Here is a 15,302-nt window from a genome sequence, read left to right on the forward strand (position 1 = left end):
CCCCTGTGGGAGCAAAAGAAAGCGGGTAAGAGAACATGGCGTCAGTACTGGTAATCCTGGTTAAACTCATGGATTAGATCCGTGCATGGCTAAGCCTACACCAGGCTAACAGGGTGTGCTGTTCATAGGTCGGTTTAGGGCTCTGGATTTTCTATCTGATTTTATAATCTGTGTATAATCCAGTTATGGAATTAGATATATGCATTGATTCTCTCATGGTCAAAAACAAACAAACACAACAGAAACAGAAACAGATGTTTCTTGCACTTCAGTGCATAGAAAGCCAACAGAACAATGGATTTTAAAAGTATACACTTTTACAAAGAGAATGTATTCCTACTCAAGTCTTGCTCCTAATACCTTTCACAAAAGATTTTTTTTTTTTTTTAACAAAAAGTGTTGTTTGGGTCTTAAAAGCATCCTGCCTAGAATTCCTCATGAAAGGGATCCAGATAGCTCCCTTCCTCTGTTGTAGCATTGAAAAGCGGTTTCCCATTTTGTAATGGCATGTCAAATTACCTAATATAATAATAATAAGTTTCTCCCTTTGACACCTCAGGGGCGGCCCCTCACCCAATTGGCTTAAGGAGCTGAAGTCCAAGCAACGCCTTAGCCAGCATGGTCAGCCTGACAGCGACACCTAATCTAGTCTAACAGGTGAGACCTTAGCTCCGCCAGCTCCATCTCTACCTGACAGTATCTCCATTTTTTTTATTCTATATTTATGTTTCTTTTGTGGTGAACTGTCTTTGTCTTGGCCTCCTTTGAGTATTTCCTTTGTTTTTCGCCTTGACAACCATGGCAAATTCCTTGTAGGTGGAAACCTACTTGGCAATAAACCCATCTCTGAGTCTGATTCTGATTGTGTAATGACTAATGACATCCAATCGTTTGGCCTTTGCCTGTGCTTGCCTACAGAAAGTGACATCAGAGGATGGTGCCTGCTGAAACCCAGATGACACAGGTGCTGCTGCTGCTGCTGCTATCGCTGAGCCTTATTTCCTACGACCCTGTCTGGTTTACAGTTGTGCGCCATGCCTTCTGGAAGCTTCTCCTGAATTGACCACACATAGCAGGATAGAGGTTGGGGGGGTTGACCTCCTCTTGCTCGGTTCCATCTGCGGATCCCTGGTTTTGTGAGCGCTCAAAGGGGACTCGAACTTGAAGAGACTCTACCATCCAAATGGACTGACTGACGTGCTAAGACGCTATGCGATGCTAAAAGAGGAAGACCACGAGAGACCAATTTAGTCTTCTTCATTATGCACTTTAATAGATGCAGGAGGAAGACCACGAGAGACCACTTCAGTCTTCTTCACTTTAGGGAGACGAGACCACAGAACCAAGTGCCTCCAAACTGAGTTTGGTTTTTATTTTTGTAATCTGGGATGGAAAAAAAAAGCGTCAATGCTTTGCGATGACTATGCATTAAGCAAGTATATATATGTGCAGGTAAACACCACATCAAACCTCTGTATATTTCGCAGATCTCGACCATAGAGTACATATTAATCTCTCTCATTGTTATGTTCACTTGCTCTCGTTTATATGTACGTGCACATTCCTGCTAGGACTGTTAGGAGGCTAGCACAAGCTAACGCTAAATCGAATGCTTCCCACTCCTATCTGCCTGTGAGAGGCCTTTGTGCCCCGTGTTCCTGGATCTCTCAGTTTTGAGATTGAGGGGTGCAGGAGGAGGGGCAGGGGGGAGGTACACTCGTATCTCATCCCAGGGCAGCTACTCTCGCCCTGCTATGCCAAAAGGAGGCAGTCAGACCGCCTCCTGTCCAATTCACTGCCATTATCTGTGTGTCTTACCATTCCATCCCGAACAGTGCCAACTGCCACTGGTGCTGATGCAATCGCTCAGCACGGGCACACCCCTGGCACCGCTCGTAATCCGGTTTCAGAACCGCTGCCATGCCACCGCCATGCCACCGCAAGACTTCTGATTGGCCACCATGAAAATAATTAATTGTAATTTACATAAATCCCACTCACAGATGACTGAGTGATTATCGATCATATATTTGTTTTGATTTGTGTCTTTTTACTTTGCTAATTCTCTGATTTTATGTCATTTTTTATGTTGGTCATTCTGCAAAGCTATATTTTTTCTGTCAATAGGGAGACATTTTACATATGGATGGGTAATATATGTATTTTGAAAAGCAATCATGGGAATTCTCTATTAAAATAATTTTGATGGGGATGTATGTCTACATGTGTTTTGGCTCTACTTTCTGCTAAATTCATCCTGATAGTGTTTGTTTCGAAAAAGAAATGCCTGAAGGCCTTTGTTGAGGTTCAGGTTTATATTGTGATGGGCCACCTTTGGAAAGACTTCTTCAAAGAGATGGGTCACATCATTTGCGATCAGAGGTTTATCTGTAAAGTGTGAGTGCACCCTAAAAAGTGTTTTTTGGGCTCTTATAAATTATACAGTGCCCTCCACAATTATTGGCACCCTTAGTGAATATGAGCAAACAGGCTATGAAAAAATAGGTCTTTGCTGTTTATCCTCTTGGTCTTCCACTCAAAATATTCATAAAAATCTTACCTTTTCATTGAGGTAAAATAATTGAAAGAGAAAAAAAAAACCATTAAATAAATATAATTCTCCAAAACATGTGTGCCACAATTATTGGCACCCCTTCATTTAATGTTTTGTGCAGCCTTCCTTTGCCAAGATAACAGCTCTGAGTCTCCTATAATGCGTGATGAGGTTGGTGAACACATGGCACGGGATCTGAGACCATTCCTACATACAGTATCTCTCCAGATTCTGAGGTCAACGCTTGTAGACTCGGCTTCAGCTCATCCCACAGATTTTCTATGGGGTTTAGGTCGGGGGACTGTGAAGGCCATGGCAAAACTTTTATTCTGCGGTCGGTGAACCATTTTTGTGTTGATTTTGAGGTGTGCTTCGGATCATTGTCCTGCTGGAAGGTCCAACCATGGCCCATTTTAAGCTTACTGGAGGGGGCTGTTAGGTTTTCATGTAATATCTGCTGGTGATGGAGTCTATGATACCATGTATCCTGACAAGATGTCCAGGGCCTTTGGAAGAAAAACAGCTTCACAACATCAAAGATCCGCCACCATACTTCACAGTGGGTATGAGGTGCTTTTCTGTATGGCTATCTATCTGTCTACGCCAAACCCACCTTTGATGTTTGTTGCCAAAAAGCTTTATTTTGGTCTCATCTGACCATATAACTCGGTCCAATTGAAAGTCTGACTTACATTTGGTAAACTGTAGGCGCTTTAGTTTGTTGTTGATTGGCAGCAGAGGCTTTTTTCTGGCAACCCTCCAAAACAACTTGTGGTGATGTAGGTGGGGTCTGATGGTAGTTTTGGAGACTTTCTGACCCCAAGACTCAACTAACCTCTGCAATTCTCCAGCTGTGATCCTTGGAGATTGTTTTGCCAGTCGAACCATCCTCCTCAAGGTGCCTGGGGTCAATGTACACACACGTCCTCTTCCAGGCTGATTCTTAACATCTCCTGTCGCTTTAAACTTCTTAATTATTTCCATGATAGTGGAAATGGGTATTTTCAACTGTTTAGATTTGTGCAGCTCAACAACTTTTCGTCGCACATCGTCACTGTGTTCTTGGGTCTTTCCCATAGTGATGAATGACTAGTGGAATTTGGCCTGTGTCACCTCATATTTGTACGCCAGTGGAACAGGAAGTCATGGTTGACCTCTTAAGAGTTCCTAATCAAACAGGTGAACTTAAAAATGCAAAACATGACTGGAAATATACTTCAGTTAGATTTTAATTATAAGATTTTTCTAGGGGTACCAATAATTGTGGCACACATGTTTTGGAGAAAAATGTTTATTTAATGTCAACAGTTTTGTTTCTTTCAATAATTTTATTTTAGTCCAAGAGGATAAACAGCAAAGACATATTTTTCATAGCCTGTTTTGCTCAAATTCACTAGGGGTGCCAATAATTGTGGAGGGCACTGTATGCCTGAATTGTGAAGATACATCAATACTGGTGTTAATAATTGTTATAAGAATTGGCATTCTATGGGTTTAAAATGGCTCAACACGCCATATGCTGTTTGAACTATTCCTGAACCTTGCCAGGCCGATGCTGAGGTAGAGTGAACCATTTAGGACTTCTCTACATCATGATATTCATAGACTCTCAGTCTAGTACCCACGACCCCGCCCCCCCCCCCCACGACCCCACCCTCCTCTCTCTGCCCCTTGCCCACTTCTTGGCTCTTCTTAGCATGTGGAGGTGGGTGGAGTAAGGCTCAAAGCTGGGGGTGAACTTACACTTTAAGACACTTTAAGTGGCAGGGACAAAATCTCAGACAGAGGCTCATCTCCCTCTGGCTTTCCCTGGGTAATATGGGCCTATCATGCCTTTAGAGAGGCCCATAAGCTCTGTTTGCCCATATGTCCTGTTTGCGTTTCCAATAATGTCAGATTCTTATATTGTTTTCCAGACTTCAGTACCTGTTTCCTGGAAACCTTATATGGTATAACTAGATGATTTATACATACACACACACACACCCTCCAGGTATAATAAAGGTGTATGTAGCCCTGTTCATTGAACTGTCTGCCTTTTCACATATTTCTGTGAACATTCAGATGTCTTGATTCATGGCAAAGTCACCTCAGACAGCTGGGAACTTACCAACTCAGAATGTAAGCCATTTCTCAACATCAGTCTAATATAAATCAGTTGCCAAATGCAAATGCAAAAAGAAAGGGATAGAGAGAGAAAAAAATGAACAGGGGGGGGGGGCACCTGGACAGACAGACAGTTGCTGGACAGAATCCACCGTTGGATGGGTGTGGCCAGAAATCCAGAGAGAGAGAGAGAAACAGAGAGAGAGAGGTAGAGAAAGAGAGAGAGAGAGGGGTGGTGTGCAGGTTTGTGCTGAGTGGGGCTGATCTCTCTGAATCCTCTTGGCTCGCACCCTGCCTGTGCCCGCTGTGGGAGTGTTGGCGGCAGGGCAGCCGGGTGGCGCGGGGCAGCCGGTGCCAACCCAGCCACTATTGAGAGTCAGTGTGACGGACACAATGCGAACGACAGACTTGCTGCATCAACAGCCTCACCCACCCAGCACTTTTCTGCTGCTCTGGACAGAAATAAACCATAAAAACCCCCCCTGGCCCCCGGTGTATGCTCGCCACACACACGCCCGCTCACACACCCCCCACCCACACACACAACAACACACCCACACCAGAGTGAGAGAAAGAGAGAGAGAGTGGGCGAGAAAGAGAAAGAGAGAAAGGTGTACAAGCGGCGAACTGAAGTTACAAGCGGACCAGGTAAACGGCGAAAAAGACTCCTTCCTCTGCTCCTCTGCCACCAGTCAGGGCGTCTCTCGCTTCCCCTTCCCCCCCTTTCTCGCTCTCTCCGACCCCCCTTTCACCTCCTCCGTGTCCCCCTGTCCTGGTCTTCCTCATATCTTTCTTATGCGCTGTCTCTACTGTTCACCATGTCTTCTTAGTGTAAGGAGGACTAGTTTTCTTATTCACTGGGCATTGAGTGTGCGTTGATACTTTTTTTCGACCCTGTCAAGCCAGAGATTTCTTCGAAAGGCTAATGTGTAAAGACTAAGTTGTTGCTATTTCTAGTGCTACAGATAAGAAGATGTAGAGAATGTGCTTAGATGAATGGTGTTTGCAACAGTGCGGCAAGGAAAGATTTCAGGGTCTTGTGTCAGGGTTGAGAGAATTAGACAGCTTCAGAGCATGGTGTTTCTTGAGGAACATTCCAGAGATAAACAGCCGACAGTCGGGAAAACGAATCATTACCAATGTATATTTTTGCTCTTTTCTCTGAGATTTTTTTTTCACTGAGGCCTCAATGCTGTGAAACTGTTTATATTTTTTTGTATTGGAGTGACATTATTTTTTTCAATGTAATGTTCCCCTTAGGGTTGCGCTTACCAGAAAACCTGTGAAAATATCAGTGCATTGAAAGCTGATTTTTTTCTGTCATGTACACTTCAGGCCTCCCCCTTGGGTCAGATCTGTTTCTCTCACCTCTTCTTCTCGCCATATCCCACATCCATCCCCCGCTGTCTCTCCGTACCTTCTTTGCCTCTTTCCTCTATGTCTTTCACTCCTGTTCACACAACCTCTTTTTCATCAAAGGTTCTGTTTTTACACAGAGCTGTCAAAATACTGTTATTTTCAGCCCTTTCATGCCTGCAGGTCATTTTGTTGTTGTTTACCATTTCATGTGTGCCTCTTTGTTGTTGTTTACTGTCTCGTGTGTGTTGCTTTGTTGACGTTTTTTGCTGTCGTTGAGGGAGTATGTCGGAGACGCAAGGTGCCCCAGAGCAGCTGGCCGCTGGGAAAAGCCAGGGTGGGGCAGGAGCTACCTACAAGGTGCCGCTACACGCTCACGACACATACACCGACCAATCACCATCTCCTGCGTGAATTATTTCATCTTTTCTTTCTTTTTCTCGATGTAACTCTGCATTTCTGCCTGTCCTTGGCCTGCAGGTGGTGCTGTATGAATTTGAGAATTTCCGAGGGAAGAAGGCAGAGTTCTCTGCAGAGTGTAAGGACGTTTGCGAGAAGAGCCTGGAAAAAGTTGGCTCAGCAGTGGTAGAGTCCGGACCGTGAGTAGTTTCACTTCAATTCTAGCCATTCTTTCTATTCCCCTTTCTGTCGATGTCTGTGTATCTCTGTCCTTCTTTCTCCTGCTTTCTGTCTATCTCACTACCTTTCTCTCTCTCTCTCTCTCTGTCTTTTTTCTATCTTTCTCCCTCTGTCTTTTCTCACTCTCTTCCTTTCTCTTTCTCCTTGCCTCTCCTCTAACACTGGTGTTTTGGTGTACAGGTGGGTGGCGTATGAGCGTAAGGCCTTTGCTGGGGAGCAGTTTGTTCTGGAGAAGGGCGAGTACCCCCGCTGGAGCGCTTGGACCAATAGCCAGAACAGCTACTGTCTGCTGTCCGTGAGGCCTCTCCGTGTGGTCAGTGCTGCTGCTGCTGCCCCAACCACTGACTCGATCACCCAACTGAGAATAACTGACTAAATCAATTACACACACACTCGTCATTTGTCAGGCCTGTTTTCTAGACGGGGGATTAAGCCACAGAGAGTAGCCCATTGAAAGGCAGGGTTATGCACGGATAACGCGTAATGCCATTCTGGGAAACTGGCCCATATTATTCACACAGTACACCGGGGAGGGCTCAGAGCTGTAAACAGAGTTCACAATTAGAACAGACATGTGTCTGAACTGCCCCACACAGCTTTTTCACATGCCAACAAAGAAAAGCCTAGTGCCACATACACACACACACACACACACACACACACACACACACACACACAAACACACACTTTCATTTTCTAACACAAATATCAACTACACACAGTTTAGTCTGGTTTAACATTAAGCCCCTTTGTGCACTACTCCCTGTCTGCTACAGGATAGTGCGGATCACAAGCTCCACCTATTTGAGAATGGAGGCTTTGCCGGTAGGAAGATGGAGATCGTGGATGATGATGTACCCAGCCTCTGGGCTCATGGCTTTCAGGATCGCGTGGCCAGCATCAAAGCCCTGAACGGAACGTAAGGGAGCCACACAAGTTGTTCAGTTGTACAGCTGATTGTCAGGGTGTGACAGAGTACATAAGACCGTTACAAACTGTGACTAAATGAATATAATTTGGATCATTTCACTCTCCACTGTATTTGAGTTACAATTGAAATAACAAGCATGTGGGACCTACAGTCCATTTCCCTGTCTAGACATTCTGAGGGAGATTCTTTGACAACAGTGTATTTATTTGCGACGTCTCTGAAACATTGGCTGTCCTGACGTCTCCTTCCAGGTGGGTGGGCTACATGTACCCAGGCTACAGGGGGCGCCAATACGTGTTCGAGCACGGCGACTACAAGCACTGGAACGACTGGGGGCGGCCGTACCACAGGTCCAGTCCGTCCGCCGCGTGCGCGACATGCAGTGGCACAAGAGGGGCTGCTTCACCGCCCCGGAGCCTACCCCCAACCCCGCCCCTCCTCCCCCCGCCCCTCCCGCCGCAGCGGGCACCAGCTGAAGGAGAGCAGCGAGCCCCCCCAGCCTTGGGCCCCCCCTCGGCACTGGCGCCCCCCCCTCCTCTTACGCCCCGCCAGGCCTCCATCCCTCTCAGAGGGCCACCAAGAAGCGGCGAACTCGGAAGTGACCGCCTTCCCCGTGTGTCTCGACTGGAATAAACAATAAAGGCTTTGGCCCAGATTTGGTTTGATCACAATACTGGTGTGGAGTTCTCCTGATTTTAAATTGGTTACAAATGAATGCTGTGAAGGTTTAGCTGTGAGCTGATTCAGATTTAGTTAGGGTGGGTTTCGCTACCAGAAAGAGGCTTAATAATGGTGTCAGTTTTACAGATATTCATTTAAGACTGGTCAGAGGTTAGAGTGTGGACACATGTCAACTCACTATTTGTCAGCTAAACAGAAAACATGCTAGCTGTGAAACATATGGTTACCGTAGACACAACGCGGTGAGAAATGAATGAAGACCCCAGGTAAGAGCAATCCATTTTATGGTATCAGTGATTACAGTTCCGGTTCCACTTCTCACTCATTATAAGGTCAATTAGCTAGTCATTTAATCACTTTAATCACCTCCAACCTAAGTTCATTCATCATCACATATGTACATTTATACAAGGAATTACATTCACTTTCATCCCATGTCCTGTTGTAATTGCCGTGTACAGATGAAACTAAGGCTCTCTCATAGCAGTACCTGGAGCACATTCATCAAGAGCCGTTTAGGTTTGATGAGGAAATTGCCCGTGCTTAATGGCTTTAATGGGTCTAGAGAACGGCTGACGAAGCCCCCTCTTAACCACAGTAATGTTCATGTGGAGCTTCGCTAAGGTGGCCTCCATACATTCAGGTTTCTAACCAGGAGTTTGGTAGGAAGTTTAGCATCAAGTGCTGAAGCAGCAAGAGAGATCCAGAGGGCACTAGTACAGGTCAGACAGGGCCTAAGTGAGATCACAGGAGCATTAGCAGCCTCCTCGCACTGATGAGAGGCTCTAAATATCACTCTAAATATCACAGATAAAACAGAAAAATATCTAGTTACATTTTACCGTATTTTTGTGTAATGGCTATTTATGAGAAGATTATGCTCTTTGCAGTAAATGTCAATAGCAGTGTACAGCCAGACAATGCAACGGATGAAAGTGATTTGTGATCGAGCTTGTAAATCTTTAAAATGCCACGAACACTTGGCCGCGGAAGTCAGATTATGTTTTTAAATGACCTTGGCTAATCGTCTCTGAAGACTAAGCGCAGAGGTAAATCTTGTCAAAAGAGCACATCTTACAACAGCGGCTCTGGGACGGGATATGGGGACATGACGGAAAAGACGGGAATATGAGACAAGGCCAAGAGGAATAATCATACAATGGTCAGAATCTGATAGGACAGTACAGATATAACGCTCAAGCAGCACTGCAAGGCCAGGAGATGAAGCATAACTTGTGGTGCCTAGAACACCAATGCACTGTGGGAGGAAGAAAAGGCAGGTTTTAATAGTGAGTCATCGGAGAGTAATGTTCTAAACACACAGTCACTGAATGATGAATGAGATTCAATCACAATCCTGCAGCAATAACATACCCCATGCATGAAGCAACACATCTGCTTGGACACATAATGAATCCATAACAACACACGATACAACACAAAACATTTCATAACTATGAAGTCACGCATAGATGACATCAATCAGTGACAAGTTCCGTTTCTGCCAGACATCCAGACAGTTATCCCTGATCAAAGCCCACAAAGATACGTGACCCCTTGTAGACGATGAGGGCCTGCATCATGACTACAGAAGGTCCACAGAAGGTTGTTCGGCCACTGGAGTCATGTAACTATGTGAGTGCTCTGCGTTGATCAAATGGGTCTGTGAAGTGTACACACGCACTTCATGCATGACCTAATCGACTTAACCGAACTGCAGCGAAGAGAATGTGGTTACCAGATGTGGTGGTTTGATTCATGGCGAGATCATGTGATTGGCTACGACTTCCCCTTGTATTTGATGTCAGGATGCAATAAATAACATTAAACAGAACAAAGTTATAAGAGTGCTTGATTATGAAAAAGCTTTGTCAATATATTCATGGAGAGACGAATACTTCTCTCACATATTCGTCCCGTTTTATACTAGTGGTGGCCCTTGGTGGGGCGGTGAATGATGAATCAAAGAGAAACTATGATGTCAAGAGGCTGATCTGAGGTTTGTTGTTGAAAGCCATCACTTGCTCTAAAAAGCAGCAGTCCGCAAGAGTTTCCTATTACCACTATGGAACAACTTGATGTAATCCATACCACAGACTAAAGTCACGTCAATCAGCCTCTCACTCGTGGTCTACGTTCTCTAGCTTCATGTACATTGAACATCATTGTTTTGGGTGGGGACAATAGGTTTTAGTTTTCCTTTTTCCTCTCAGGTCTTTTCCTATCCAGTTACTTCTCTATAGTTTCTCTATAGGTCACCTTCTCTCTCTTTCTCCTCATCTTTACCAAGCACTTCATTTCTGATTTAGCAATAGATGAATACTTTCTCCCTCTTTATTCTTCTCTAACACTTTCCATTTCTTACTGTGTGTGGTGTGAATATACACTGTTTCTCTCTCTCTCTCTCTCTCTCTCTCTCTGTTCATCTAACCTTACTTGTTCTTCCATGTCATCACTATCATCCTCACTATCATTATCATCATTTAATAATAATAAACATGATTTGTATAGCACCTTTCATACAAAACAATGCAGCTCAAAGTGCTTAACAGCAAAGAAATAACGTGGAGAGAAATGACATGCACAGTGATCCACATAAAAATAGACATAAAATAAACATAAAACATGAAGCATCATTAGAATCATCATCATCACCATGACGATCATCATTTTGACTACCATCTCGCTTTCCCCCTCCTTCTTTCTGTCTCCCTAATAATTGTTCTGTAATGCATTCTGCTTCTTGCACTGTCTAAATAACTCTCTCTCTTTCCATATCCATTCAGCCTTACATGCTCTCCCATTTTGTTGACCTTCATCATCATAATGATCCTCAGGACATCATCTCCCTCTACCCATCTCTCCCTTTCTCTCTCTCCCTCTCTCTCTCTCTCTCTCTCTCTCTCTCTCACTCCCTCTCTATCATTTTTCTCCCAAGCTCTCCCCTCTTTCCTCACTCTTTGTGAGCAGGCTCTCTTGGCACGGGCCGAGCTGAGTCATGTGAAAGCAGAACAAAGCGTGGCAGCCTAAAACTGACAACTAATGAAATACCTCTGGCTGGCCAGGGTTGGCGCAGAGAGAGAGGGAGAGAAAGAGAGAGAAAGAAAGAGGGAGGAGGGGCACACAGGGTGGGATGGGGTGGGGTGTTGGTTGTAGGGGGTTTTGGGGGGGCGGTGGGGGTGGTGGGGGTGGTGGAGTGAGGACCGGAGCGAAAGCTGTGACCCCCCAGCCCCTGCCAAACAGCCTATCCATGGCTTATCAACACAGCACTCTGGACACAGAGAGAGCAGTACTGGCACCACATCCACCCCTGTGCAGCCCGTATATATTGCACCCCACAGTGCCACTTCATACACTGGCACAGGCAGGGACTGGTAAGGGCATCACATGTTTCGCTCCATGATTTGTTTGTTTGTTTTGTTTTGTTTTGTTTTGATTTGATTTGTTTTGTTTTGTTTTGTTTTGTTTGTTTGTTTGTTCTGTCATTTTCGGTCACTTTCTGTCACTTTTTAGTTCTGTTACGGTAGCCTCAGACAGTTTGTCTATCTGTGTCGTGTGATACTCTTTGGCACTACATTTCCCTTAGTGCCAGCGACAGGTAATGATTAAAGCAAGGTCTACCATTAGTTAGATAATGATTAAACAAGTTGTATGGTTTTTTTTCTTTGCAGTATTAGAATTTCTATCGCAGTTTTTAATTAAACAAACAGTTTCCTTTGGCTATGAAATGTGAGGAATGCTTTGCATTGTGACTAGCCAAGGTGTTCCCTGGGAATTTTTATCATGCGGAACAGATGGTGGCTTTGGTGGAGCTCAGAAGCCATTCTTTTTTTTGTGAACTGCATTTCTCAGTGAGTGCTGCTGCTCTGTTTTCCGTTTTTGTTTTTTTTATTCAGACATTTCCATTACATCGCATTCCATCCCGGTTCATCATGGCCACTGACCACCCAACCCCTGCAGCTAAGCAGCAGCAGCCAGGCCCTCCTGCATTCAAGGTGCTCTGTCCCAAACACCCACATTTACACACGTCCGTCGGGATACATATACACACATGCATGCACAGAAATGATCTCAGACACAAACACACACTTAGGTCAGCAGATGTAGCCTATAGACACACTCCTAAAGGTGCTTTATGTAGTTTTGGTTATCAGGAACAAGCACATTTCTAGAGCAACCATAATGACAGCATTCGATATATCCTGACTTTCGATTCAGGTGTTTTTATGGCTTGTAATCAATTGCATGAAAGGCCTACATGAGATGAGTAAGATGCATGTAAAAGGCATAAATATTGTGCTGCACTGCCTTATTTAATCATGCTTTTAAAATTACATCACTGTTGTTTCAAATCTTTTTTTTTATTTTTTCATATTATTGCTCCTTTAAGGGCTTGATCCATTACATATATATATATACTGTCCTGACATGCATGCTCATATCTTCTGAACAGTAGACAGTAGTGAGAGTAGAGATGGTGTAGGAAATCCTCTGGGCCACTGGCACATCTCCCAGCTCGTCCTGGGTCAAATACTCTGGTCTCTCACTCTCCATTATTTCCTTCTCTCTCTCTCTCTCTCCCTATCTCTCTCCCTATCTCTGTCTCTCTCTCTCTCCCCCTATCTCTCTCTCTCTCTCCCTCTTGCTAACTTTTTCATGTGTTCTCTCTTTTTTTTAATGTTTCTCATTTTTCTTTCTTTCCCTCTCCTTTCCCCTAATCTCTCCCAGCTGACCATCTTTGACCAGGAGAACTTCCAGGGCCGTTGCCATGAGCTGACGGGGCCGTGCCCTAACCTGCAGGAGGCCGGAGTGGACAGAGTGGGCTCCATCTTGGTGTACTGTGGCCCGTGAGTCTGCAGTGCATATCACAGAAAAAACCTGCTTCTGTCTTTCTGTTTATCTTTACATATTTTCTCATTTTAGACAATCATTTTTTTTACTGTTTTTTTAAGGTATATTTTTGTGGGTAGCTAGTGTTTATAACATCCTCAAATACATTTTGATAGCATATGGTTGTGTAAAGGATGGATAAACAACCCTGTTGTTCCCACTAGCTGTCAAGGTTGTTCTCTATATAGTTGTATACTCTGGATCAGAAACCTGTACATTGCCAAATATCAAAATAAATAAAAGTCACCAAGCTAGGCAGCCTTTATCCGTGCCACCAGTGCTATTGCTCACCTTTGCAAGGCTCGTATGTTGGCTGTTAGCGAGTTTGCTCGCTAGTTTTAGACTAAAACTCCACAATGTTTCTTTAATGAATATCAGATAGAAATGTAGCTAGGCTAGCCTAGGAAAGTTGTCTGAAGACACATCATTCACACTATTTGCATGTTCCCACTGTCCCCTTCCTGTACATTTCTTTAATAATTAAGAAGCCCCACCCATCTAACCCACCTAACCCCCACCTCCTCTACACCACCCACCCCCACCACCCTGCCACCCCGCTGCCCAAATAACCCGCCTCCTCCCCTCTTCCCCACAGATGGGTGGGCTACGAGCAGGCAGGCTGTAAGGGGGAGCAGTATATCTTTGAGAAGGGGGAGTATCCTCGCTGGGACTCCTGGACCAACAGCAGACGCAGCGACAATATCTTCTCCTTCCGCCCCATCAAAGTGGTGAGAGAGGCCCGCTGCATGTCCATCTGTCTGCCTCCTTCACTTGCTCACTCTTCCACTCCCCACCCCCCCCCTCCTTTTCCCCTCTTGCTTTTTCTCTCTCTGTTCCTCACATACATCATCTCTTTCCTTATTTTCCCTCGCTCCATCCCACCCATCCTTCTCTTTCGCTCCCATACTTATTCTAGCTTACTCTTTCTTTCTCCCTCCCTCTTACTGTCAATCTCTCTGTGGACTGCCTGCCTGACCATCTGCTTGCCTGTCTGTTTATCTATGCATGCTGCTGCCTGTATATCTCCCGATGAATGAGTTGACTCAGCTGTCTGCATGAGGCTTTTTGTATTTGACAAGAGACTTTTTATTTAGCATGTTTGTTTACACGTTGTTCTCCTTGTGTGTTTGTGTGGATCACAGGACAGCCAGGACCATAAGATTGTCCTGTATGAAGGTCCTGGCTTTGCGGGCAATAAGATTGAAATTGTTGATGACGATGTCCCCAGTTTCCATGCCTACGGCTACCAGGAGAAGGTGTCATCAGTGCGTGTTCAAAGTGGCATGTGAGTCTCCACTGAAAACACTGACTTATTGACTTACAAAACATCAGGGCGATTCACGTCATCTTTGCCTTAGAGGCTGAATCTGGATTTCATCTAGATTCTCTGCCAACATTTTATTACCCACAAGTAAAAGATGTCACTACCCGTCACTTTGCTGACCTGCCATTCAATTTCCTCTTTCATGCAGATGGGTGGGTTATCAGTACCCAGGTTACCGTGGCTACCAGTACCTATTTGAGAAGGGCGAGTACAAGGACCATTCCGAGTTTGGCGCCGAGGCCCCTCAGATCCAGTCAGTGCGCCGCGTGCGCGACATGCAGTGGCACCAGAAGGGGGCGTTCCACACCACCACTTAAAGCGGCCCCTTGCTCTCTCCCCTCACCGCCACGCCTGAACGCTCGTGTCTGCCAGCGGCCACCGGCACCACTCACACGCTCCCCCTCTGCCCACTCCTCATTCGTCTGTGCCCACTGCGGCTGTGCCAGTGCCACCCTGCAACTGTTCAAACAAATAAATTCTTGTGCTTCTCAAATTCTCCAGCGTGCTGGTGGAGCTCCTTGAGGAGGTGTGCAGTGCATGTCCACAGAGAACCATGCCATTTGTTCAAATATTAATAAATATTATTATCTCAGGTTTAATGGGATTAAGACCATTGCACATATAAAAGGGTAATAGTTGTGAATACCCCGAAGAGAGCTAAAGAACGACACGTGTGCTGAGTAAAACAGTGTTTTCGAAAGATTGAACGTAGACTGACAGGTCAGACAGGAACATTTTTCGTGGACATTGCATACTTGGTTGAGGTATTCACACATACACAAAAACTGGGCATACAAAGAATAACTGAGAGGGAGAGAGAG

General features: G+C 45.0%; 3 protein-coding genes across 5 annotated transcripts in view; all 3 read left to right on the forward strand.

Moving 5' to 3' along the window:
* tnks1bp1 (tankyrase 1 binding protein 1) overlaps positions 1–2,212 on the forward strand; it is a 22,999-nt gene extending 20,787 nt beyond the window's left edge. For all 3 annotated transcript variants that reach the window (XM_031577522.2, XM_031577523.2, XM_031577524.2), the window contains 3 exons: positions 1–25; positions 560–657; positions 919–2,212. The exon at positions 1–25 is cut by the window's left edge and continues 154 nt beyond it. In XM_031577522.2, the coding sequence (XP_031433382.1) occupies positions 1–25; positions 560–644 (110 nt within the window). In that variant the 3' untranslated portion in view covers positions 645–657; positions 919–2,212. The remainder of the gene's footprint in view (positions 26–559; positions 658–918) is intronic.
* Positions 2,213–4,580: 2,368 nt separating this feature from the next.
* Positions 4,581–8,257, forward strand: crybb3 (crystallin, beta B3). Its single transcript, XM_031577987.2, is given in 7 exon segments — positions 4,581–5,308; positions 6,297–6,376; positions 6,497–6,615; positions 6,836–6,968; positions 7,432–7,574; positions 7,838–7,914; positions 7,917–8,257. Coding segments are annotated over 6 exon segments (693 nt in total). The 5' UTR covers positions 4,581–5,308; positions 6,297–6,301; the 3' UTR covers positions 8,063–8,257.
* A 2,960-nt stretch (positions 8,258–11,217) lies between these two features.
* On the forward strand, positions 11,218–14,974 carry LOC105902460 (beta-crystallin B2-like). The gene is made up of 6 exons (XM_012830049.3): positions 11,218–11,641; positions 12,164–12,262; positions 12,996–13,114; positions 13,753–13,885; positions 14,300–14,442; positions 14,630–14,974. The coding sequence occupies exons 2-6, from the start codon at positions 12,200–12,202 to the stop codon at positions 14,796–14,798; spliced, it is 627 nt and encodes a 208-aa protein (XP_012685503.1). The 5' UTR covers positions 11,218–11,641; positions 12,164–12,199; the 3' UTR covers positions 14,799–14,974.
* The last annotated feature ends 328 nt before the right edge of the window (positions 14,975–15,302 follow it).

The sequence above is a fragment of the Clupea harengus genome, chromosome 12 (genome assembly GCF_900700415.2).
Source record: "Clupea harengus chromosome 12, Ch_v2.0.2, whole genome shotgun sequence".
Lineage (NCBI taxonomy): Eukaryota > Metazoa > Chordata > Actinopteri > Clupeiformes > Clupeidae > Clupea > Clupea harengus.

What these genes read in the sequence shown, in the direction of transcription:
- LOC105902460 (XM_012830049.3), top strand. Translation starts at nt 12,200, where the DNA reads ATGGCCACTGACCACCCAACCCCTGCAGCTAAGCAGCAGCAGCCAGGC. An exon ending in CCTTCCGCCCCATCAAAGTG is followed by an intron (nt 13,886 to 14,299) that starts GTGAGAGAGGCC and finishes TGTGGATCACAG; the next exon opens with GACAGCCAGGACCATAAGAT. An exon ending in GTGCGTGTTCAAAGTGGCAT is followed by an intron (nt 14,443 to 14,629) that starts GTGAGTCTCCAC and finishes TCTTTCATGCAG; the next exon opens with ATGGGTGGGTTATCAGTACC.